Source organism: Gobio gobio, assembly GCF_949357685.1.
Source record: "Gobio gobio genome assembly, chromosome: 1".
Classification (NCBI taxonomy): domain Eukaryota; kingdom Metazoa; phylum Chordata; class Actinopteri; order Cypriniformes; family Gobionidae; genus Gobio; species Gobio gobio.
This window is the reverse complement of record NC_137097.1, coordinates 43,482,691-43,502,771: the sequence shown is the minus strand read 5'-3', so window position 1 is coordinate 43,502,771 and position 20,081 is coordinate 43,482,691. Positions and strand designations below refer to the sequence as shown.

Below are 20,081 nucleotides of genomic sequence, written 5' to 3'. Positions count from 1 at the left end.
TTCGTAGTTTGTCTGTCCCACTCTGCGCTGTTTGCCCTTCTTGCACTAGTAATCCAGTTGGACAGTCTCACTCAGGCCCCACTCAGATAGGCGGGATTAACAGCGGACACACACGACAAAGCTGAACATTTGGCTCTGGCTCGCCGTGAGTTTGTCCAATTTCTGGCACACTTTTTCATCCCACTGCTGTTGTTTAACTCAGCTAAATCATACTCATCCCTTCTCTCCTACAAGAACTTACAGCCTCTGTCAACACAGACCTCAGAAACAGACAGACAGCTCTCTTGGTGAAAATTATGCCTTGAGCCCATTCACACCAAGGACGATAACTATAACGATAAAATATAGTTCTAAGAAAGTTTTTAAAAGAATAGCAGAGCCTGCACCACAACTATAATAATAGCGGTGCAGAGAAACAATATATTTTTTTCCAGCTGATGAATGATAAAAACATTGACAGCCAATCAGAATCAATCCTGCATTAAGGAGCTTGAGCATTTAAAGTGGCAGACAACAAAACTCGCAGCGCATGCTTAGAATAAACAGAACAATATTCCGTGTGTCTGTGGACACTAATATAGATATTTTTGGTGTGAACGGACCTTAAATCCAATCCTAACGCCTCAAACTGAGGATTAGTTCCAAAGGTTTTCGATTAGCAAATCCACAGTTCATCAATACTGACAGTTTAAATGTATCTATGAAACCTCTATTATGGCATCGAGTTCCCAAGATTTTTCCCAAAGAAAATGAAAAACCTCTTCTCATTTGTGTTCATCCATATTCAGTTATCGCAATTGAAGGGAGTCACAAAAGTTTGAGTTTAATGGCATCTTACTAACTTCAAAGCGCCTGGTTATTGCGTGTTTCGCAATTGATCGAGATGTGAGGGCTGTTGCGGAAGGGAAGATTTCCAGCATTGGTAGCTGTCTGACTTCAGTATTATTAAAAAAAGATTGATAGGTCCTTCTGCTGCTCCATAGATGCCATTTTTCACTTTCCCAACTTTCAATCTAAGTCTCTCATTAGTTTGTGTCAGCTTTTCTACAGACATCAGGACCTCATTAAAGCGAATGTCCGAGTATGAGAGACTGCTTTGGGGAATAGCGTTAGTCTCGTCACTCTCATGCTTGGGCACGGTTCACTCAGCAGACGGCAGAAAACCTCGCTACGCTGAGTTACGTCCTCTCTGTTCTTCATCAGCTAACAGAAGCACAGCCTCAGGATAAGGTCATCCTGTTCTTCCTCACATCTTTATTCAGAAACTGCTGCACACCCCTTTTTGCTCTCGATCCATCTTGTCTTGACTTCTTTCTGTCTTATATGTCTGCAGCGTTGTAAACAAATTTAACATGTGTTAAATGAAATGGGGAAAAATGAGTGGGATTGGAAAAACTGAAACTCCAGAATAAGTATTTTTACCATAATTATTACTGCAGTGAAATCTGAGACCTTTAAAAACTAAACTAAATTGGAAAGAAAATAAAATCTAAATTAAAACAAAATATTTAAGCGTGCGTGCGTGCGTGCGTGCGCGTGTGTGGACTGGTAATCCCTACGTTATGGGGACAAAATGTCCCCACAAAGATGGCAATATCCTCATCCTTGTGGGGACATTTTTAGGTCCCCATGAGGAAAACATCTAATAAATCAGACTAAGTGATGTTTTTTGAAAATGTAAAAATGCAGAATCTCTCCTGTGATGGGTAGGTTTAGGGGCAGGGGCAGTGTAGGGGGATGGAATATATGGTATGTACGGTATAAAAACCATTACGCCTATGGAAAGTCCCCATAAAACGTCTGTGTGTATTTGTAAATATATTTATTTTTGTATAAATAAATGAGTAGTTAGTTAGTTATGCAGAGAGGATTTCTAAAATGCAATTTGATAGCTGTGTATCAATTGACTTATGCACACTATGCTCTAAAAGTATGTACTTTGCTGCTTTAGGCCAAGTACAGACTTTGGCGTAAAATTGTGTCATAATAGCACATACTTATTTTCAGTGTACTTTGATTTGGGAAATATTAATTCAGATCTTGTGTGCCATTTAGGAAGGATAGCAGTGCTCAAACTGACTCATTTGGTCTCCAAACTTGAAGGGTTCTCTATCTGGTGCCGTGTGTACACCCCTCAAGCACATTATACAATAAATAAATCTACATATTAACTGTGAGCTCACTCGTTTGAGAGTGCTTAGTTATTATCTTATCTATCTATCTATCTATCTATCTATCTATCTATCTATCTGTCTGTCTGTCTGTCTGTCTGTCTGTCTGTCTGTCTGTCTGTCTGTCTGTCTGTCTGTCTGTCTGTCTGTCTGTCTGTCTGTCTCACTCACTCCTTATGTCTCTTTCTGTCTTGTTCCTTATGTCTCTTTCTGTCTTGTTCCTTATGGCTGTCTCTCTGTAACATTCCGTCTGTCTCTGTATCGTTTCGTCTGTCTCTGTATCGTTTCGTCTGTCTCTGTATCGTTTCGTCTGTCTCTGTATCGTTTCTTCTGTCTCTGTATCGTTTCTGTATCTTTTCTTCTGTCTCTGTATCGTTCCTTCTGTCTCTGTATTGTTCCTTCTGTCTCTGTATCGTTTCGTCTGTCTCTGTATCGTTTCTTCTGTCTCTGTATCGTTTCTGTATCTTTTCTTCTGTCTCTGTATCGTTCCTTCTGTCTCTGTATTGTTCCTTCTGTCTCTCTGTATTGTTCCGTCTGTCTCGTTCCGTCTGTCTCTCTATGTATCATTCTGTCTATCTCTCTATCTGTTCCGTCTATCTCTCTGTTTCATTCTGTCTGTCTCTCTGTGTTCCGTCTATCTCTCTATGTATCATTCTGTCTATCTCTCTGTGTTCCGTCTATCTCTCTATGTATCATTCTGTCTGTCTCTCTGTGTTCCATCTATCTCTCTATGTATCATTCTGTCTATCTCTCGATGTGTTCCGTCTATCTCTCTATGTATCATTCTGTCTATCTCTGTGTTCCGTCTATCTCTCTATGTATCATTCTGTCTATCTCTCGATGTGTTCCTTCTATCTCTCTATGTATCATTCTGTCTATCTCTCTATGTATCATTCTGTCTATCTCTCTGTGTTCCGTCTATCTCTCTATGTATCATTCTGTCTATCTCTCTGTGTTCCGTCTATCTCTCTATGTATCATTCTGTCTGTCTCTCTGTGTTCCGTCTATCTCTCTATGTATCATTCTGTCTATCTCTCGATGTATCATTCTGTCTATCTCAATATGTATCATTCTGTCTATCTCTCTATGTATCATTCTGTCTATCTCTCTATGTATCATTCTGTCTATCTCTCTATGTATCATTCTGTCTATCTCTCGATGTGTTCCGTCTATCTCTCTATATATCATTCTGTCTATCTCTCGATGTGTTCCGTCTATCTCTCTATGTATCATTCTGTCTATCTCTCTGTGTTCCGTCTATCTCTCTATGTATCATTCTGTCTCTCTCTGTGTTCCGTCTATCTCTCTATGTATCATTCTGTCTATCTCTCTGTGTTCCGTCTATCTCTCTATGTATCATTCTGTCTATCTCTCGATGTGTTCCGTCTATCTCTCTATGTATTCTGTGTATCTCTCGATGTGTTCCGTCTATCTCTCTATGTATCATTCTGTCTATCTCTCGATGTGTTCCTTCTATCTCTCTATGTATCATTCTGTCTATCTCTCGATGTGTTCCGTCTATCTCTCTATGTATCATTCTGTCTATCTCTCTGTGTTCCGTCTATCTCTCTATGTATCATTCTGTCTGTCTCTCTGTGTTCCATCTATCTCTCTATGTATCATTCTGTCTATCTCTCGATGTGTTCCGTCTATCTCTCTATGTATCATTCTGTCTATCTCTCGATGTGTTCCGTCTATCTCTCTATGTATCATTCTGTCTATCTCTCGATGTGTTCCGTCTATCTCTCTATGTATCATTCTGTCTATCTCTCGATGTGTTCCGTCTATCTCTCTATGCATCATTCTGTCTTTCTCTCTGTGTTCCGTCTATCTCTCTATGTATCATTCTGTCTATCTCTCTGTGTTCCGTCTATCTCTCTATGTATCATTCTGTCTGTCTCTCTGTGTTCCGTCTATCTCTCTATGTATCATTCTGTCTATCTCTCTATGTATCGTTCTGTCTATCTCTCTATGTATCATTCTGTCTATCTCTCTATGTATCATTCTGTCTATCTCTCGATGTGTTCCGTCTATCTCTCTATGTATCATTCTGTCTATCTCTCGATGTGTTCCGTCTATCTCTCTATGCATCATTCTGTCTTTCTCTTTGTGTTCCGTCTATCTCTCTTTGTATCATTCTGTCTATCTCTCTGTGTTCCGTCTATCTCTCTATGTATCATTCTGTCTGTCTCTCTGTGTTCCGTCTATCTCTCTATGTATCATTCTGTCTATCTCTCTATGTATCGTTCTGTCTATCTCTCTATGTATCATTCTGTCTATCTCTCTATGTATCATTCTGTTTATCTCTCGATGTGTTCCGTCTATCTCTCTATGTATCATTCTGTCTGTCTCTCTGTGTTCCGTCTATCTCTCTATGTATCATTCTGTCTATCTCTCGATGTATCATTCTGTCTATCTCTCTATGTATCATTCTGTCTATCTCTCTATGTATCATTCTGTCTATCTCTCGATGTGTTCCGTCTATCTCTCTATGTATCATTCTGTCTGTCTCTCTGTGTTCCGTCTATCTCTCTATGTATCATTCTGTCTATCTCTCGATGTATCATTCTGTCTATCTCTCTATGTATCATTCTGTCTATCTCTCTATGTATCATTCTGTCTATCTCTCGATGTGTTCCGTCTATCTCTCTATGTATCATTCTGTCTATCTCTCTGTGTTCCGTCTATCTCTCTATGTATCATTCTGTCTCTCTCTCTGTGTTCCGTCTATCTCTCTATGTATCATTCTGTCTATCTCTCTGTGTTCCGTCTATCTCTCTATGTATCATTCTGTCTATCTCTCGATGTGTTCCGTCTATCTCTCTATGTATTCTGTCTATCTCTCGATGTGTTCCGTCTATCTCTCTATGTATCATTCTGTCTATCTCTCGATGTGTTCCTTCTATCTCTCTATGTATCATTCTGTCTATCTCTCGATGTGTTCCGTCTATCTCTCTATGTATCATTCTGTCTATCTCTCTGTGTTCCGTCTATCTCTCTATGTATCATTCTGTCTGTCTCTCTGTGTTCCGTCTATCTCTCTATGTATCATTCTGTCTATCTCTCGATGTGTTCCGTCTATCTCTCTATGTATCATTCTGTCTATCTCTCGATGTGTTCCGTCTATCTCTCTATGTATCATTCTGTCTATCTCTCGATGTGTTCCGTCTATCTCTCTATGCATCATTCTGTCTTTCTCTCTGTGTTCCGTCTATCTCTCTGTGTTCCGTCTATCTCTCTATGTATCATTCTGTCTGTCTCTCTGTGTTCTGTCTATCTCTCTATATATCATTCTGTCTATCTCTCTATGTATCATTCTGTCTATCTCTCGATGTATCATTCTGTCTATCTCTCTATGTATCATTCTGTCTATCTCTCGATGTGTTCCGTCTATCTCTCTATGTATCATTCTGTCTATCTCTCTGTGTTCCGTCTATCTCTCTATGTATCATTCTGTCTATCTCTCTGTGTTCCGTCTATCTCTCTATGTATCATTCTGTCTATCTCTCTGTGTTCCGTCTATCTCTCTATGTATCATTCTGTCTATCTCTCTGTGTTCCGTCTATCTCTCTATGTATCATTCTGTCTATCTCTCTGTGTTCCGTCTATCTCTCTATGTATCATTCTGTCTATCTCTCGATGTGTTCCGTCTATCTCTCTATGTATTCTGTCTATCTCTCGATGTGTTCCGTCTATCTCTCTATGTATCATTCTGTCTATCTCTCGATGTGTTCCTTCTATCTCTCTATGTATCATTCTGTCTATCTCTCGATGTGTTCCGTCTATCTCTCTATGTATCATTCTGTCTATCTCTCTGTGTTCCATCTATCTCTCTATGTATCATTCTGTCTTTCTCTCTATCTGTTCCGTCTATCTCTCTGTTTCATTCTGTCTGTCTCTCTGTGTTCCGTCTATCTCTCTATGTATCATTCTGTCTATCTCTCTGTGTTCCGTCTATCCGTCTATCTCTCTATGTATCATTCTGTCTATCTCTCTGTGTTCCATCTATCTCTCTATGTATCATTCTGTCTATCTCTCGATGTGTTCCGTCTATCTCTCTATGTATCATTCTGTCTATCTCTCTGTGTTCCGTCTATCTCTCTCTATGTATCATTCTGTCTATCTCTCTGTGTTCCGTCTATCTCTCTATATATCATTCTGTCTATCTCTCTATATATCATTCTGTCTTTCTCTCTATGTATCATTCTGTCTATCTCTCTGTGTTCCGTCTATCTCTCTATGTATCATTCTGTCTATCTCTCTGTGTTCCGTCTATCTCTCTATGTATCATTCTGTCTATCTCTCTGTGTTCCATCTATCTCTCTATGTATCATTCTGTCTATCTCTCGATGTGTTCCGTCTATCTCTCTGTGTTCCGTCTATCTCTCTATATATCATTCTGTCTTTCTCTCTATGTATCATTCTGTCTATCTCTCGATGTGTTCCGTCTATCTCTCTATATATCATTCTGTCTTTCTCTCTATGTGTCATTCTGTCTATCTCTCGATGTGTTCCGTCTATCTCTCTATGTATCATTCTGTCTATCTCTCTGTGTTCCGTCTATCTCTCTATGTATCATTTTGTCTATCTCTCTGTGTTCCGTCTATCTCTCTATGTATCATTCTGTATATCTCTCTGTGTTCCGTCTATCTCTCTATGTATCATTCTGTCTATCTCTCTGTGTTCCATCTATCTCTCTATGTATCATTCTGTCTATCTCTCGATGTGTTCCGTCTATCTCTCTGTGTTCCGTCTATCTCTCTATATATCATTCTGTCTATCTCTCGATGTGTTCCGTCTATCTCTCTATATATCATTCTGTCTTTCTCTCTATGTATCATTCTGTCTATCTCTCTGTGTTCCGTATGTATCTCTCTATGTATCATTCTGTCTATCTCTGTGTTCCATCTATCTCTCTATGTATCATTCTGTCTATCTCTCTGTGTTCCGTCTATCTCTCTATGTATCATTCTGTCTATCTCTCTGTGTTCCATCTATCTCTCTATGTATCATTCTGTCTTTCTCTCTATCTGTTCCGTCTATCTCTGTTTCATTCTGTCTGTCTCTCTGTGTTCCGTCTATCTCTCTATGTATCATTCTGTCTATCTCTCTGTGTTCCGTCTATCTCTCTATGTATCATTCTGTCTATCTCTCTGTGTTCCATCTATCTCTCTATGTATCATTCTGTCTATCTCTCGATGTGTTCTGTCTATCTCTCTATGTATCATTCTGTCTATCTCTCTGTGTTCCGTCTATCTCTCTATGTATCATTCTGTCTATCTCTCGATGTGTTCCGTCTATCTCTCTATGTATTCTGTCTATCTCTCGATGTGTTCCGTCTATCTCTCTATGTATCATTCTGTCTATCTCTCGATGTGTTCCTTCTATCTCTCTATGTATCATTCTGTCTATCTCTCGATGTGTTCCGTCTATCTCTCTATGTATCATTCTGTCTATCTCTCTGTGTTCCATCTATCTCTCTATGTATCATTCTGTCTTTCTCTCTATCTGTTCCGTCTATCTCTCTGTTTCATTCTGTCTGTCTCTCTGTGTTCCGTCTATCTCTCTATGTATCATTCTGTCTATCTCTCTGTGTTCCGTCTATCTCTCTATGTATCATTCTGTCTATCTCTCTGTGTTCCATCTATCTCTCTATGTATCATTCTGTCTATCTCTCGATGTGTTCCGTCTATCTCTCTATGTATCATTCTGTCTATCTCTCTGTGTTCCGTCTATCTCTCTATGTATCATTCTGTCTATCTCTCTGTGTTCCATCTATCTCTCTATGTATCATTCTGTCTATCTCTCGATGTGTTCCGTCTATCTCTCTGTGTTCCGTCTATCTCTCTATATATCATTCTGTCTTTCTCTCTATGTATCATTCTGTCTATCTCTCGATGTGTTCCGTCTATCTCTCTATATATCATTCTGTCTTTCTCTCTATGTATCATTCTGTCTATCTCTCGATGTGTTCCGTCTATCTCTCTATGTATCATTCTGTCTATCTCTCTGTGTTCCGTCTATCTCTCTATGTATCATTCTGTCTATCTCTCGATGTGTTCCGTCTATCTCTCTATGTATTCTGTCTATCTCTCGATGTGTTCCTTCTATCTCTCTATGTATCATTCTGTCTATCTCTCGATGTGTTCCGTCTATCTCTCTATGTATCATTCTGTCTATCTCTCTGTGTTCCATCTATCTCTCTATGTATCATTCTGTCTATCTCTCGATGTGTTCTGTCTATCTCTCTATGTATCATTCTGTCTATCTCTCTGTGTTCCGTCTATCTCTCTATGTATCATTCTGTCTATCTCTCGATGTGTTCCGTCTATCTCTCTATGTATTCTGTCTATCTCTCGATGTGTTCCGTCTATCTCTCTATGTATCATTCTGTCTATCTCTCGATGTGTTCCTTCTATCTCTCTATGTATCATTCTGTCTATCTCTCGATGTGTTCCGTCTATCTCTCTATGTATCATTCTGTCTATCTCTCTGTGTTCCATCTATCTCTCTATGTATCATTCTGTCTTTCTCTCTATCTGTTCCGTCTATCTCTCTGTTTCATTCTGTCTGTCTCTCTGTGTTCCGTCTATCTCTCTATGTATCATTCTGTCTATCTCTCTGTGTTCCGTCTATCTCTCTATGTATCATTCTGTCTATCTCTGTGTTCCATCTATCTCTCTATGTATCATTCTGTCTATCTCTCGATGTGTTCCGTCTATCTCTCTATGTATCTTTCTGTCTATCTCTCTGTGTTCCGTCTATCTCTCTATGTATCATTCTGTCTATCTCTCTGTGTTCCATCTATCTCTCTATGTATCATTCTGTCTATCTCTCGATGTGTTCCGTCTATCTCTCTGTGTTCCGTCTATCTCTCTATATATCATTCTGTCTTTCTCTCTATGTATCATTCTGTCTATCTCTCGATGTGTTCCGTCTATCTCTCTATATATCATTCTGTCTTTCTCTCTATGTATCATTCTGTCTATCTCTCGATGTGTTCCGTCTATCTCTCTATGTATCATTCTGTCTATCTCTCTGTGTTCCGTCTATCTCTCTATGTATCATTCTGTCTATCTCTCTGTGTTCTGTCTATCTCTCTATGTATCATTCTGTCTATCTCTCTGTGTTCCGTCTATCTCTCTATGTATCATTTTGTCTATCTCTCTGTGTTCCGTCTATCTCTCTATGTATCATTCTGTCTATCTCTCTGTGTTCCGTCTATCTCTCTATGTATCATTCTGTCTATCTCTCTGTGTTCCATCTATCTCTCTATGTATCATTCTGTCTATCTCTCGATGTGTTCCGTCTATCTCTCTGTGTTCCGTCTATCTCTCTATATATCATTCTGTCTTTCTCTCTATGTATCATTCTGTCTATCTCTCGATGTGTTCCGTCTATCTCTCTATATATCATTCTGTCTTTCTCTCTATGTATCATTCTGTCTATCTCTCTGTGTTCCGTCTATCTCTCTATGTATCATTCTGTCTATCTCTGTTCCATCTATCTCTCTATGTATCATTCTGTCTATCTCTCTGTGTTCCGTCTATCTCTCTATGTATCATTCTGTCTATCTCTCTGTGTTCCATCTATCTCTCTATGTATCATTCTGTCTTTCTCTCTATCTGTTCCGTCTATCTCTGTTTCATTCTGTCTGTCTCTCTGTGTTCCGTCTATCTCTCTATGTATCATTCTGTCTATCTCTGTGTTCCGTCTATCTCTCTATGTATCATTCTGTCTATCTCTCTGTGTTCCATCTATCTCTCTATGTATCATTCTGTCTATCTCTCGATGTGTTCCGTCTATCTCTCTATGTATCATTCTGTCTATCTCTCTGTGTTCCGTCTATCTCTCTATGTATCATTCTGTCTATCTCTCGATGTGTTCCGTCTATCTCTCTATGTATCATTCTGTCTATCTCTCGATGTGTTCCGTCTATCTCTCTATGTATCATTCTGTCTATCTCTCGATGTGTTCCTTCTATCTCTCTATGTATCATTCTGTCTATCTCTCGATGTGTTCCGTCTATCTCTCTATGTATCATTCTGTCTTTCTCTTTATCTGTTCCGTCTATCTCTCTGTTTCATTCTGTCTGTCTCTCTGTGTTCCGTCTATCTCTCTATGTATCATTCTGTCTATCTCTCTGTGTTCCGTCTATCTCTCTATGTATCATTCTGTCTATCTCTCTGTGTTCCATCTATCTCTCTATGTATCATTCTGTCTATCTCTCGATGTGTTCCGTCTATCTCTCTATGTATCATTCTGTCTATCTCTCTGTGTTCCGTCTATCTCTCTATGTATCATTCTGTCTATCTCTCTGTGTTCCATCTATCTCTCTATGTATCATTCTGTCTATCTCTCGATGTGTTCCGTCTATCTCTCTGTGTTCCGTCTATCTCTCTATATATCATTCTGTCTGTCTTTCTCTCTATATATCATTCTGTCTTTCTCTCTATGTATCATTCTGTCTATCTCTCGATGTGTTCCGTCTATCTCTCTATGTATCATTCTGTCTATCTCTCTGTGTTCCGTCTATCTCTCTATGTATCATTCTGTCTATCTCTCGATGTGTTCCGTCTATCTCTCTATGTATCATTCTGTCTATCTCTCGATGTGTTCCGTCTATCTCTCTATGTATCATTCTGTCTATCTCTCGATGTGTTCCGTCTATCTCTCTATGTATCATTTTGTCTATCTCTCTGTGTATCATTCTGTCTATCTCTCTGTGTTCCATCTATCTCTCTATGTATCATTCTGTCTATCTCTCTGTGTTCCATCTATCTCTCTATGTATCATTCTGTCTATCTCTCGATGTGTTCCGTCTATCTCTCTATGTATCATTCTGTCTATCTCTCTGTGTTCCGTCTATCTCTCTATGTATCATTCTGTCTATCTCTCTGTGTTCCATCTATCTCTCTATGTATCATTCTGTCTATCTCTCGATGTGTTCCGTCTATCTCTCTGTGTTCCGTCTATCTCTCTATATATCATTCTGTCTGTCTTTCTCTCTATATATCATTCTGTCTTTCTCTCTATGTATCATTCTGTCTATCTCTCGATGTGTTCCGTCTATCTCTCTATGTATCATTCTGTCTATCTCTCTGTGTTCCGTCTATCTCTCTATGTATCATTCTGTCTATCTCTCGATGTGTTCCGTCTATCTCTCTATGTATTCTGTCTATCTCTCGATGTGTTCCGTCTATCTCTCTATGTATCATTCTGTCTATCTCTCGATGTGTTCCTTCTATCTCTCTATGTATCATTCTGTCTATCTCTCGATGTGTTCCGTCTATCTCTCTATGTATCATTCTGTCTATCTCTCTGTGTTCCATCTATCTCTCTATGTATCATTCTGTCTTTCTCTCTATCTGTTCCGTCTATCTCTCTGTTTCATTCTGTCTGTCTCTCTGTGTTCCGTCTATCTCTCTATGTATCATTCTGTCTATCTCTCTGTGTTCCGTCTATCTCTCTATGTATCATTCTGTCTATCTCTCTGTGTTCCATCTATCTCTCTATGTATCATTCTGTCTATCTCTCGATGTGTTCCGTCTATCTCTCTATGTATCATTCTGTCTATCTCTCTGTGTTCCGTCTATCTCTCTATGTATCATTCTGTCTATCTCTCTGTGTTCCATCTATCTCTCTATGTATCATTCTGTCTATCTCTCGATGTGTTCCGTCTATCTCTCTGTGTTCCGTCTATCTCTCTATATATCATTCTGTCTTTCTCTCTATGTATCATTCTGTCTATCTCTCGATGTGTTCCGTCTATCTCTCTATATATCATTCTGTCTTTCTCTCTATGTATCATTCTGTCTATCTCTCGATGTGTTCCGTCTATCTCTCTATGTATCATTCTGTCTATCTCTCTGTGTTCCGTCTATCTCTCTATGTATCATTCTGTCTATCTCTCGATGTGTTCCGTCTATCTCTCTATGTATTCTGTCTATCTCTCGATGTGTTCCGTCTATCTCTCTATGTATCATTCTGTCTATCTCTCGATGTGTTCCTTCTATCTCTCTATGTATCATTCTGTCTATCTCTCGATGTGTTCCGTCTATCTCTCTATGTATCATTCTGTCTATCTCTCTGTGTTCCATCTATCTCTCTATGTATCATTCTGTCTATCTCTCGATGTGTTCTGTCTATCTCTCTATGTATCATTCTGTCTATCTCTCTGTGTTCCGTCTATCTCTCTATGTATCATTCTGTCTATCTCTCGATGTGTTCCGTCTATCTCTCTATGTATTCTGTCTATCTCTCGATGTGTTCCGTCTATCTCTCTATGTATCATTCTGTCTATCTCTCGATGTGTTCCTTCTATCTCTCTATGTATCATTCTGTCTATCTCTCGATGTGTTCCGTCTATCTCTCTATGTATCATTCTGTCTATCTCTCTGTGTTCCATCTATCTCTCTATGTATCATTCTGTCTTTCTCTCTATCTGTTCCGTCTATCTCTCTGTTTCATTCTGTCTGTCTCTCTGTGTTCCGTCTATCTCTCTCTGTATCATTCTGTCTATCTCTCTGTGTTCCGTCTATCTCTCTATGTATCATTCTGTCTATCTCTCTGTGTTCCATCTATCTCTCTATGTATCATTCTGTCTATCTCTCGATGTGTTCCGTCTATCTCTCTATGTATCATTCTGTCTATCTCTCTGTGTTCCGTCTATCTCTCTATGTATCATTCTGTCTATCTCTCTGTGTTCCATCTATCTCTCTATGTATCATTCTGTCTATCTCTCGATGTGTTCCGTCTATCTCTCTGTGTTCCGTCTATCTCTCTATATATCATTCTGTCTTTCTCTCTATGTATCATTCTGTCTATCTCTCGATGTGTTCCGTCTATCTCTCTATATATCATTCTGTCTTTCTCTCTATGTATCATTCTGTCTATCTCTCGATGTGTTCCGTCTATCTCTCTATGTATCATTCTGTCTATCTCTCTGTGTTCCGTCTATCTCTCTATGTATCATTCTGTCTATCTCTCTGTGTTCTGTCTATCTCTCTATGTATCATTCTGTCTATCTCTCTGTGTTCCGTCTATCTCTCTATGTATCATTTTGTCTATCTCTCTGTGTTCCGTCTATCTCTCTATGTATCATTCTGTCTATCTCTCTGTGTTCCGTCTATCTCTCTATGTATCATTCTGTCTATCTCTCTGTGTTCCATCTATCTCTCTATGTATCATTCTGTCTATCTCTCGATGTGTTCCGTCTATCTCTCTGTGTTCCGTCTATCTCTCTATATATCATTCTGTCTTTCTCTCTATGTATCATTCTGTCTATCTCTCGATGTGTTCCGTCTATCTCTCTATATATCATTCTGTCTTTCTCTCTATGTATCATTCTGTCTATCTCTCTGTGTTCCGTCTATCTCTCTATGTATCATTCTGTCTATCTCTGTTCCATCTATCTCTCTATGTATCATTCTGTCTATCTCTCTGTGTTCCGTCTATCTCTCTATGTATCATTCTGTCTATCTCTCTGTGTTCCATCTATCTCTCTATGTATCATTCTGTCTTTCTCTCTATCTGTTCCGTCTATCTCTGTTTCATTCTGTCTGTCTCTCTGTGTTCCGTCTATCTCTCTATGTATCATTCTGTCTATCTCTGTGTTCCGTCTATCTCTCTATGTATCATTCTGTCTATCTCTCTGTGTTCCATCTATCTCTCTATGTATCATTCTGTCTATCTCTCGATGTGTTCCGTCTATCTCTCTATGTATCATTCTGTCTATCTCTCTGTGTTCCGTCTATCTCTCTATGTATCATTCTGTCTATCTCTCGATGTGTTCCGTCTATCTCTCTATGTATCATTCTGTCTATCTCTCGATGTGTTCCGTCTATCTCTCTATGTATCATTCTGTCTATCTCTCGATGTGTTCCTTCTATCTCTCTATGTATCATTCTGTCTATCTCTCGATGTGTTCCGTCTATCTCTCTATGTATCATTCTGTCTTTCTCTTTATCTGTTCCGTCTATCTCTCTGTTTCATTCTGTCTGTCTCTCTGTGTTCCGTCTATCTCTCTATGTATCATTCTGTCTATCTCTCTGTGTTCCGTCTATCTCTCTATGTATCATTCTGTCTATCTCTCTGTGTTCCATCTATCTCTCTATGTATCATTCTGTCTATCTCTCGATGTGTTCCGTCTATCTCTCTATGTATCATTCTGTCTATCTCTCTGTGTTCCGTCTATCTCTCTATGTATCATTCTGTCTATCTCTCTGTGTTCCATCTATCTCTCTATGTATCATTCTGTCTATCTCTCGATGTGTTCCGTCTATCTCTCTGTGTTCCGTCTATCTCTCTATATATCATTCTGTCTGTCTTTCTCTCTATATATCATTCTGTCTTTCTCTCTATGTATCATTCTGTCTATCTCTCGATGTGTTCCGTCTATCTCTCTATGTATCATTCTGTCTATCTCTCTGTGTTCCGTCTATCTCTCTATGTATCATTCTGTCTATCTCTCTGTGTTCTGTCTATCTCTCTATGTATCATTCTGTCTATCTCTGTGTTCCATCTATCTCTCTATGTATCATTCTGTCTATCTCTCTGTGTTCCGTCTATCTCTCTATGTATCATTTTGTCTATCTCTCTGTGTTCCGTCTATCTCTCTACGTATCATTCTGTCTATCTCTCGATGTGTTCCGTCTATCTCTCTATGTTTCATTCTGTCTATCTCTCTATGTGGTCTGTCTGTCTCTCTCTGTAACATTCCGTCTGTCTCTGTATTGTTCCCTCTGTCTATCTCTCTGTATTGTTCTGTCTGTCTGTCTCTCTGTATCGTTCTGTCTATCTCTATGTATTGTTCCGTATGTATCTCTGTGTGTATCTATCTATCTCTATATCTTGCTTTCTGTCTACCATTATGTCTATTTATCGTTCTATCTCGCTATGTATCATTCTGTCTATCTCTGTGTTCCGTCTATCTCTCTATGTATGCATGTATGTATATGTATGTATGTATCTATCTGTATTTCTGTCTACTATTCTGTCATTCCGTCTATCTCTCTGTATCATTATGTCAATCTCTCTATGTAGTGTTCTGTCTAACTCTTTGTGTATATGTATCTGTCCATCTCTATATCTGTCTTTCTGTCTATTTATCGTGTTCTCTCTATGTATAATTCTGTCTATCTATCTGCCTCTCTATCTGTCTGTTTGTCTGTGTCAAATATAAGAAACCATGTGGCAACTGCAAACAAATGACACTGAAGCATTTCTCGAACTTTTATGAGCAATTTTTTTTCTTTAATTATTTAACGAATTAACCAGCTGTCTTTCAAGGTGACTTTTTTAAAAAAAAATCTACTAACGTTTGACAACCCATTTGTTGTTTTTACTTTTTTGAGTAGTATATGTATTGTTTTAGAAAATGGAACAAAATGTGACCGTTAAACGTTCATATGTTAAATGTGCTGTAGGAGTCCAGGTATTTGTTTTGTGGACTATTGCTTTGCTACACTACCTTACATATATCACCTTTTGTGTTCTTCATTATGAGCTTGACTTTTTTGTGCTAAAAAAGGATCAGGAAATGTTGCAAACCGGATTCTGACTTACAGCATGTCACTCGCATGGATGCCATTGCTCATTTTGTCAGAGAGGTTGAACTAACCACTAGATGTCCATTCCCATCATTCTATTATATTCCAATTCTATTCTAATCTGTTCTCAAACATGCATGCTTTCTGCATACATGTGAATTCAGCTGCACAAAGACCCACCAATAAAAGTAAATTCATTAAAAACCACTACCAACATCACCTTCAGCAGCAGAACAAAGTGTCTCTATATTGTGCTCTTTCACATGAATACACACACACACACACACACACACACACACACACACACACACACACACACACACACACACACACACACACACACACACACACACACACACACACACACACACACACACACACACACACACACACACACACACACACACACACACACTTAGCTCATACATGAAGCGGTAATTAGCAGCATCAGGGTGTGATCCCTCCACAATGTGGGTGTTGAGTGAGACCTAAAATAATCCAGTGAAGAATGACGAATCCCACGAAATGAAACTCATTATCATCTGCAGTGTTCAAGCAGGCTGAAGGCTCTGTGTACCTGAAACATATAATCACAGGCTTCTAAAAATCCCCTCAATAACTCTTTGTCTAGACTTCAGAGCCGATGTTCAGCGAACATCACCAGTCGAGCTGCATTTTAAAGAGATCACACGTTTTGGGAATCAGTGTTGATGGGCAAAGGAGCTAGAAAGTGATTGTGGGTGTTGTTACAAATCTTTTTTAAGAGGTTTAACGTAGTGGCAACCTTTTTTTTTTTTTTGCTCAATGTTTGTGCAGAATCCATTTTTATTAGTGGTAGAAATGGTCCACTAAAATGGCTTATTTCATTTTTTTTTTATACTGGTACACAGTGTTTTGATTAGTTAATTCAGGTTTTTTTGCTTCTGTTTCTTACAGTGCTGTATTTTTCCCCTCTCTCTGCAGATTTCTCTATAGCCCGGTCCAGAACTGTGCAGTCATGTTCAGGAACAGTCTGAAGATGCTGCTTGGCGGCAAATCCAACCGCAAGAATCGAAACAGTGGTAGGTTGAGTTAGTCGTCTTTTTAATTTACAAATAAACATACTTGCTCATACTCGTTAATTCAGCACAAATCCAAATGACAGTAAATGCATTATATAAGTCGCTTTGGAGTAGCGCATTTCAAAAAGCAACAACAACTTGTATTCCAGAAAAGTATTCCTTTTTTTAACGTCTCACACCATGAGTGGTAAGTCAAGTTAAAAGTATTTCAACTTTTGTCATGCAGTCAGTGTCCAAAAGATCTACCAGATATCTGGTAGGAGAAAGTGGGGTAAGATGTGTCAGTACGTAAGCTATGGCCCTGTCCCAAATGGCACACTTCATATGCTCTTACATAGGGTGGCCCATTTGTCATTTTAGGTTTCAGAAGGGTGCTCATGAGCGCCCCCTTTGGGGTCAATATGCGCCAAGCCCGCACTGAAGCGAGCTCCGCAGCAGACTTCTACCCAGCAGTCAAAGCGGCGTGAAGTCACGAAAGTGCGGACTTGTAGGAAAACCGTGAGTGTTTAGGGTGCCATTTGATCTTTTATCTAAGTAATTTAAAAGATGATTTTTTTTTTTACATAAATTATATATCAAAGCAAATGTACTTTTTTCTTTTTTAAGTGTAAAAATAATAAATACGCATTAGTCAGTCGCTAATGTATAAAGTCATGCGAATGATGTAACTAAAGATAAATTATTAAACAAAGCACTCTTGCCAAAATGGTAGCTGTGGGGTAAAGTATATTCTAATAACCCTTTTTGGCTGATATATGTGAATGTGAATGTGCAGCTTAATAAAAAAAATAAATTTTGTGTATATTTTTATTTGAAAAATATTTACCAATTATTAATATATTTCCCAATTAATTATCCTCAGCATGACAAAGTTAACCACTAGCGTTGATCAAAATGCATCAATGGACCACTTATTTTTCTGACAAGTTTATTAGTTTTACACTGTAGACGACCATATAAAAAGTGGCACAGCTTACCCCACTCTCATCTACAATGTCAGGTATAGATTTAGAATGTACCTTAAAACCACTTTTATTGAAGAGCTTAGGGAGAAGCTAGCAAGCTACAGGCTAATTAACTATTTCAATCGTGTGCACTAACAACACGCCTCGAGATCCCATTGTTTACGCTCTGTCTAGCATTTTTGAGTATGGGGATTTTGTGTTTCTCTATTTGTGTGTATTTTAGCTCTCTTTGACAGATTTCAGCCTTGTGTTGAGGAGATTACAATAGTCACAAGCAACTGTTGGAGTGAAATTAGGTTTCCGCAAGTGAACCGAGCCAGATGAAATTGAAATGATGAATGGTAATAAATGGTGTTGCTTAATGAATGAGCACACTTACAGGTCACTGCTGCATAATTTCTAGTCTAGCAGAGTTTAACAAGAATGTGTGTATCATACAACCCACCCCCCACCCCTTGCTGTCTGTTGACTACCTTCATCTTTTTCTCATCCGTTTAAGGCCCGTTTCACACCTGAGAACGCTCATATTAACATGTAACAGCATTCACACTGGCTGCGTAAGCAGTGCAGCGCTGTATATTGAATACAACTCTATTTTGTCTTACTGCACTGGCAATCTTTTCCACTTTTTTTGTTTTACTTCTAATCTGCTAGTGTAGCAAGACAATATATGTGTGTATAATAAAGATTCAAAAGTTTGGGGTTTGTAAGATTTTTAAAAAATTGTTAAATTATTCAGCTAAGATGCATTAAATTGATTTGAAAATGAAAGTAAAGAATTTTATTTATTTTTAAAGAACAAATAAATGCTATTCTTTTTAACTTTTTATTAATCAATGAACCCTGAATCATCGTGGTTGCCGCAAATATATTAAGCAGAACAACCGTTATCTGTGATAATAATAATAGAATAAGAAACCTCCGCAACTTCGGTGCTTGGCCCCTAATAATAATAATAATAATAATAATAGTTTCTAGAGTATCAAATCATCATATTAGAATGATTTCTGAAGCTTTGCCATCTCAAGAATAAATTACATTCAAAAATATGGTTATTTTAATTTGTAATAATTTCTCAATTACTATTTTCACTTTATTTATTAAATAAATGTAGTCTTGCTGAACATTCTCTTAAAATAGGTCTTAATATCTTACGCAGCGTTTCTGCTCAAGCAAATGCATCTTATTTGAAAGATTTTTAGATATTGCATCTGGGAAATAAAAATAAAAATACTTTAAGTAGTGTATCTCTACTCTTTGAGGTTTGGGATTCATTCTATGTAGATTTATTACCAGTAGGATGTAAATCAAGTTTTTAATAGTTGTCAATGGCCAGCCCCTGATAAACATGTTCTAATTTAAGGACATTGAAAATCCACACTCGATGTAGTGACCCTGAAATCACTGTTACACAGAAGAAACCCTGTCAGCTGGCATGCTGCTTGTGCGTGTTGTGTGAAACAGGCCTAAGTGCTCAGGTATGCCAGAGTGGGACTGCGGTTGTAGAGAAGTTTCACGGTTGTGGTAGAGCTGAGCAACACAGTTGTGCTGTGTGTGTGTGTGTGTGTGATGGATGAGGAGGGTGTGTTTGTTTGTCTGTATGCGTTCCTGTGTGCTGTGTTTGCTGTTTGATTTTCACTGAAGTGTGGCTCTGCAACTGCAAGGATGTCCACGGCTGCAAACTTTTGTTTGCCACACACACAACATGCACATCCACTGAAACGCACACATACTTTAATCTAGTCAAACAAGTGGCAAGTCTGACTCACCCAACAGACCAGCCATTCACCTCAGTCAGATGTGTATCAAAGGTACCTCACACTTCCCAGAAAGACCTCCTGTCTTTAGTCCGTGCCCTCAGACTGTGGTTGAAATTCATGTTATACTTTGCTGACATCTCAAGTCATTTTCTCTTTAGGGACTCCAGCTCCCCCTACAAGCTTGAAGGGGCCAATTTAGTTTAGCTCCAGTGCACTTTAGGGTGTCATTACTGTCACAGGTTTAGAGAAATGTTCATTTGAATGGCCCCATTGAAAAAATGACAGTACTACATTGAATTAGAAACTATAGAAGCTGCATTGAGGGCCTCATTAAGCAAAAGTTTAAATCTTTAATGTTTAATGGGAGTAAGCAGCAGCATTGTGGAATATATAGAATCAAGTTGATGATTGTAAGTTTTTCAGACCAAAAATACTCATTATTATTGATAACACTACACTGTTACACTTTTTGTGTTGTTAGAAATTCTGAATACAATTACTGTGGTTATTTTTGCTTGAACTGTTCATTCATATGGTTTTCAGTGAACTGATCCACTAAAACAATTCATAGAAC

General features: G+C 38.5%; 1 protein-coding gene across 1 annotated transcript in view; it reads left to right on the top strand.

Annotated features, from left to right (window-relative positions):
- tanc2a (tetratricopeptide repeat, ankyrin repeat and coiled-coil containing 2a) overlaps positions 1 to 20,081 on the top strand; it is a 128,931-nt gene that overhangs the window by 31,133 nt on the left and 77,717 nt on the right. Inside the window, exon 2 of the mRNA XM_079826927.1 lies at positions 16,685 to 16,782. Coding sequence (XP_079683053.1) covers positions 16,719 to 16,782 — 64 coding nt within the window. The 5' untranslated portion in view covers positions 16,685 to 16,718. The remainder of the gene's footprint in view (positions 1 to 16,684; positions 16,783 to 20,081) is intronic.